The sequence below is a fragment of the Schistocerca nitens genome, chromosome 4 (assembly GCF_023898315.1).
Source record: "Schistocerca nitens isolate TAMUIC-IGC-003100 chromosome 4, iqSchNite1.1, whole genome shotgun sequence".
In the NCBI taxonomy this organism is placed as follows: Eukaryota; Metazoa; Arthropoda; class Insecta; order Orthoptera; family Acrididae; genus Schistocerca; species Schistocerca nitens.
The window spans coordinates 597,812,700-597,818,699 of NC_064617.1; the positions used below are offsets into that span (position 1 = coordinate 597,812,700).

At 41.5% G+C, this 6,000-nt stretch overlaps 1 protein-coding gene across 1 annotated transcript in view; it reads left to right on the forward strand.

The window, feature by feature from the left end:
- Nucleotides 1-3,511, forward strand: part of LOC126252836 (venom carboxylesterase-6-like) — a 135,882-nt gene extending 132,371 nt beyond the window's left edge. The window contains exon 10 of the mRNA XM_049953781.1: nucleotides 2,742-3,511. Within this exon, the coding sequence (XP_049809738.1) occupies nucleotides 2,742-2,928 (187 nt within the window). The 3' untranslated portion in view covers nucleotides 2,929-3,511. The remainder of the gene's footprint in view (nucleotides 1-2,741) is intronic.
- The last annotated feature ends 2,489 nt before the right edge of the window (nucleotides 3,512-6,000 follow it).

Sequence of the window (6,000 nt, forward strand, 5' to 3'; positions counted from 1 at the left end):
TATTCGTAGTTGCGAATACCAACAACCATCAACTGCGCAAGGGAATGACAACAATGAAAATTTTGATCGGACCGGGACTCGAACCCGTCGCCTTAGCCGCTTTGGCTATACGTGCACGACTCATAGCCCGCCCCTTAATCCCGTATGTCGTCGTTCTTGGATCACAGCCTGTATCCCTACATGCATTATGTAATTACCGTACATGAGAGGACATTTTAATTGAAAGTCATTGCCTCATACCCCCGGATAAATACGGTATTGCAGTGCTTGTGTTCTTAAGAAAAAGGACGAAGTGCGTGTTTCTTCGGACATGTATGGATGTCCGAAGAAACACTGTAGAGTTTTTCTCAACATGGGCACTGCAATATCTTGCAAGTTAAGGAAGCCGTGTCTTAAATTAGTTGCGCATCCATTTCGTGCTACGCAGCTACGGTTTATTACAAATGACAAAGCCCAGGAATACATATACTTTGGGATTTTCCATGCGGTACTGGTCAACCATACTGTGTGATCAAACACCTTTTCAGCATAGTGCCTGCCCATGAATTTGACATGTGTCGATGTCCTAATATCGTGGTCTGACATAATTTGTAGCATAATGTGCTCATCTGTTGCAGATTACATTCAAGTGATACTACGTCCACCGCAATGCGCCCTTATCGTGATACTTTATGCCATACGTCAAGCAACGCGCAGCGTTTTCCTGCTTATCCGCTGCTAGGATGCCAAGCCCAGTTTGGGCACTTGACTTAAAAAAGACAAAAAAAGCTAGCCATTATGCCAAGCCTGAATGTCAGAGTATTTTACATGTCATCAACGATCTGCTTTTTCAAACCATTTGAATCGTAAATATCAGTGTTATATGTGCCATGGCACCTTTTGATATCTGCACATAGTCTCCTTACCGTTATTAATTCATAGTAATAAGATAATAGGAAACGCAATAAAATGATATTGGTAACATTAAGCGCGCATTCAGTATAAAATACACGTAAAAAATGGTTCAAATGGCTCTGAGCACTATGGGACTCAACTGCTGAGGTCATAAGTCCCCTAGAACTTAGAACTACTTAAACCTAACTAACCTAAGGACAACACACACATCCATGCCCGAGGCAGGATTCGAACCAGCGACCGTAGCGGTCGCGCGGTTCCAGACTGTAGCGCCAGAACCGCTCGGCCACCAGAGGCCGGCACACGTAAAAGACTCAGTTATTGTGGAAGTGCAAAATGGTAACCATACAGAAACAGTGCCGATGTGCAAAACAATAAGCATCATCCAAATACGGTAGTCGCTGAATGGACCCCAAATCATGTTAGGTTGCGTAACTATATGGTGAAAACCTAAAAGTAGTCGGATCGACGTATTAACATATAGAAACACTGTATCTCCATATATCTGTATCTGTGTGTATCAATTTACAATTTAAAGAGAAGTCAAGCAAGGAGATTCCACACCACCGGATCTGTTCTCAGCAGTCGTATAGGAGGTATTCACGCTACGAGTTCCGAGCAATGCTTGTTAATTGAACATATCTGTACCACGTACAGTTTTCCTGACAATATTTTCATTTTGGCACTACAGCACGAAAACGTCAGCAATCAACTGAACTCAATACAGTAATTTCGAAAGTACGTCTGAAAATCGGTATTAATAATAAGACTAAAATAGATAAATCCATAACACCATTTGGCGTAATTTAGTATTTAGTGCAGCTGAGGACTACGACTGGATGTTTAGTATCCCTCCAGATACTACATATACTGTGCGTAGTGAAAGAGACGAAGACCACAGCGAAACCTCAAAACAGTTCTATTAATACAAAATCCCAAGTACACAAGAATGGATATTATTATTAGGAGACAGTTATGTCGCGAATTGTAATACTTCCTAGATAGCAGTGATATGGTCGAACCACCGAAGAACCTGGATATTTAATGCTGTTGCCTCCTCCCATTTCACTCTCGTCCCTGGTTGGCAGGATGATAGCACCCACATGAGTCGATCAGGTTACAGACTCTATTACGCCAGATGCTTTCGTACCGATGCCACTGTCTGGCGAGGGAGCAAAATTTCTGCCATCCTTAACCAGCACGTAAGGCAGGTAATTTCTGGGGCGACGTCTCTCCCGGCACCATAAGTCGACGAGATATACCAGTATTTCCACCAGCTGATCGTGGGTAGTGAGGATTATGACACGGGGAAGAGTTTCGGACACGCCGATATAGCTACCCATGTTGCTGCCATCGGGCAGTTTCTACTGATTGGACCTAGAACACAGTTCCACCTCCATCGATTCTCATGGTCGTCGGAGAAGTTCGCATGCCACTACAGTGGAAAACGATGATACAAGTGGATTTCAAGGGACTGAAATTGGCTAGCTATGGAAATCGAAGGAAATACTGCCACGTGACGTTGCTTTTTCTACAGTGATTTCAAATTATGCTTTGAAATCTTCCTTTCTTACGCAAACGAAGTAAAATTAAGGACTTCCCCATGTCTTCTGATACTTGACTTGCATTTTTATTTTATTTTATTTTACTTTATTTTATTTTATTTTATTTTTTTTTATGGAATGGACTGTGACATAAATCTATTCCCCAAAACTAAGGTATTCAGAGGACTGCAATCTAAAAGATATTAAATTTTTCACAGACAGTAAAAGGTGTCTAGTGAAAATACATGTATTTTCATAGATTTGCGTCAGTAAATAAATAAGTCTTAATTTTTCTATTTTTAGGAATCCAACGCCTAACAATGAGCCACTACCCTGGCCGAGAGTAACTTCAGATAGTGAGCTGGAGTACCTGGAAATAGGCTCTAAGCTGGAAGTGAAGAAGGGGCTCTTCCACGAGCGAGTGAACTTCTGGAAGTCGCTGCCTCTTAGGGAGGAAGTACTCAGCCGTGTGACTAAGGAAGACCTGTGAAACGGACGACAGTGATAAATTAACCTAAGTGTTTGAAGACAGCATTTTAATGAAACTTGATATGTATTATGTGACTGTTACGGATTTCACATACCTGTTGACCTGCAAACAAATATTTCGTTCCTAATTCGCCTTTCCATGCCTTTGAAATTATTGTGTTTTATGGCAAGCAACTAAACTGAAGAAATATTCTTATGTACAGAATTGTTTCTTACGTGTCTTGAGGCAAGCAACAAATGTTTATTCTAGACATATCTCAAATAATAGATTGGTGTGTGATATGTTTTAGACTCTTTAGAAACTTCACAGAAGCTCTCCTGCGAACCTTGCAGAACTAGCACTCCTGGAAGAAAGGATATTGCGGAGACATAGCTTAGCCACAGCCCGAGGGATGTTTCCAGAATGAGATTTTCACTCTGCAGCGGAGTGTGCGCTGATATGAAACTTCATGGCAGTCTCGGTCCGTCACACAGTTTTAATCTGCCAGGAAGTTTCAGATTGATATTATTGGAGAACGGTTATGTTAGGGGCATGACGTATTTCCTTTTAAAATAAAATTAAAGTGTTGTTTAATTTATCATTACATTTTGTAAGCTTCTTAAAAGCAGTTTTTCATTTTGATGAATACAGTCTGTTGTCTCTCTGTTCGTTGCTGTCGATGGTATGAGAGTAAGTAAGGACTTTTACCACAGTGATTCAGTACTATGCAGCAGTTATTACCTAAATTATATGCAAGAGTGTTAATAAATATCTATTATCCAAACGTTTCACAGTTTGCACCTTAAAGGAGAAATGTGGTATGATGTAGCAGGAAGGGGTCCAATTAGCATCTGAAAACATTTGTTCTTAATAATAAATGAGGAAACACTTAACGTTCCATGATGTGTTAAAACATTACGTGTTGTCAAAATGTTAGTGCTGTGACAAAGAGAAAAATTATTTTAATAAATTTACCAAAATTTGTCAATTACAGCAAAAATTGAGCGTCAGTGCGAGTTTTTCAACTGAACTGATGGATTTCTTAAACAGGTTGCCCTTTTTTCCTGTAAGGTGCATAATATGTGAAAACTAACCTAAAATAAAGTCTGATTTTGGTGTCGTCTTTTACAAGGTGCCCGTCAATCAAAATGTTACAAACTGTCATCAGCCGCCGGCCGTGTGACCGAGCGGTTCTAGGCGCTTCAGTCTGCAACCGCAACACCGCTACGGTCGCAGGTTCGAATCGTGCCTCGGGCATGGATGTGTGTGATGTACTTAGGTTGGTTATGTTTAAGTAGTTCAAATTTCTAGGGGACTGATGACCTCAGATGTTAAGTCCCACAGTCCTCACAGCCATTTGAACCATTTTTTTTGTCATGTACCGGAAAAATATTATTTATCTTCCACCTCTTTATAATAAAATTGAGGAGTCACGGCAGTATTACCGTGTCATTTCCTTCTTGTAGTAAAATATCTAAGTAGTTCAAAGTCTGATTCAATTCGAGTGCGCTTCTATCCATCCCGTTGCCGCTGGTGCCGCAGCTGCGCTTGGGTCGCGCCTTGGGAAGCAGCGGCGACTGCGGACTAAATTCTGTCGCGTCCCGTATATTCGACTGATGAGGCAGCCAATACACCCGGAGGCGGACGGGGCTGGGGGGGGGGGGGGGGGGGGAGGGCTTGTTGCACATCGCATAATTTTTTTTTTTTCATCAGTCTACTGACTGGTTTGATGCGGCCCGCCAAGAATTCCTTTCCTGTGCTAACTTCTTCATCTCAGAGTAGCACTTGCAACCTACGTCCTCAATTATTTGCTTGACATATTCCAATCTCTGTCTTCCTCTACAGTTTTTGCCCTCTACAGCTCCCTCTAGTACCATGGAAGTCATTCCCTCATGTCTTAGCAGATGTCCTATCATCCTGTCCCTTCTCCTTATCAGTGTTTTCCACATATTCCTTTCCTCTCCGATTCTGCGTAGAACCTCCTCATTCCTTACCTTATCAGTCCACCTAATTTTTAACATTCGTCTATAGCACCACATCTCAAATGCTTCGATTCTCTTCTCTTCCGGTTTTCCCACAGTCCATGTTTCACTACCATACAATGCTGTACTCCAGACGTACATCCTCAGAAATTTCTTCCTCAAATTAAGGCCGGTATTTGATATTAAAAGACTTCTCTTGGCCAGCAATGCCTTTTTTGCCATAGCGAGTCTGCTTTTGATGTCCTCCTTGCTCCGTCCGTCATTGGTTATTTTACTGTCTAGGTAGCAGAATTCCTTAATTTCATTGACTTCGTGACCATCAATCCTGATGTTTTCTCGCCGTTCTCATTTCTCCTACTTCTCATTACCTTCGTCTTTCCCCGATTTATTCTCAAACCATACTGTGTACTCATTAGACTGTTCATTCCGTTCAGCAGATCATTTAATTCCTCTTCACTTTCACTCAGGATAGCAATGTCATCAGCGAATCGTATCATTGATATCCTTTCACCTTGTATTTTAATTCCACTCCTGAACCTTTCTTTTATTTCCATCATTGCTTCCTCGATGTACAGATTGAAGAGTAGGGGCGAAAGGCTACAGCCTTGTCTTACACCCTTCTTAATACGAGCACTTCGTTCTTGATCGTCCACTCTTATTATTCCCTCTTGGTTGTTGTACATATTGTATATGACCCGTCTCTCCCTATAGCTTACCCCTTCCTTTTTTCAGAATCTCGAACAGCTTGCACCATTTTACACTGTCGAACGCTTTTTCCAGGTCGACAAATCCTATGAAAGTGTCTTGATTTTTCTTTAGCCTTGCTTCCATTATTAGCCGTAACGTCAGAATTGCCTCTCTCGTCCCTTTACTTTTCCTAAAGTCAAACTGATCGTCACCTAGCGCATTCTCAATTTTCTTTTCCATTCTTCTGTATATTATTCTTGTAAGCAGCTTCGATGCATGAGCTGTTAAGCTGATTGTGCGATAATTCTCGCACTTGTCAGCTCTTGCCGTCTTCGGAATTGTGTGGATGATGCTTTTCCGAAAGTCAGATGGTATATCGCCAGACTCATATATTCTACACACCAACGTGAATAGTCGTTTTGTT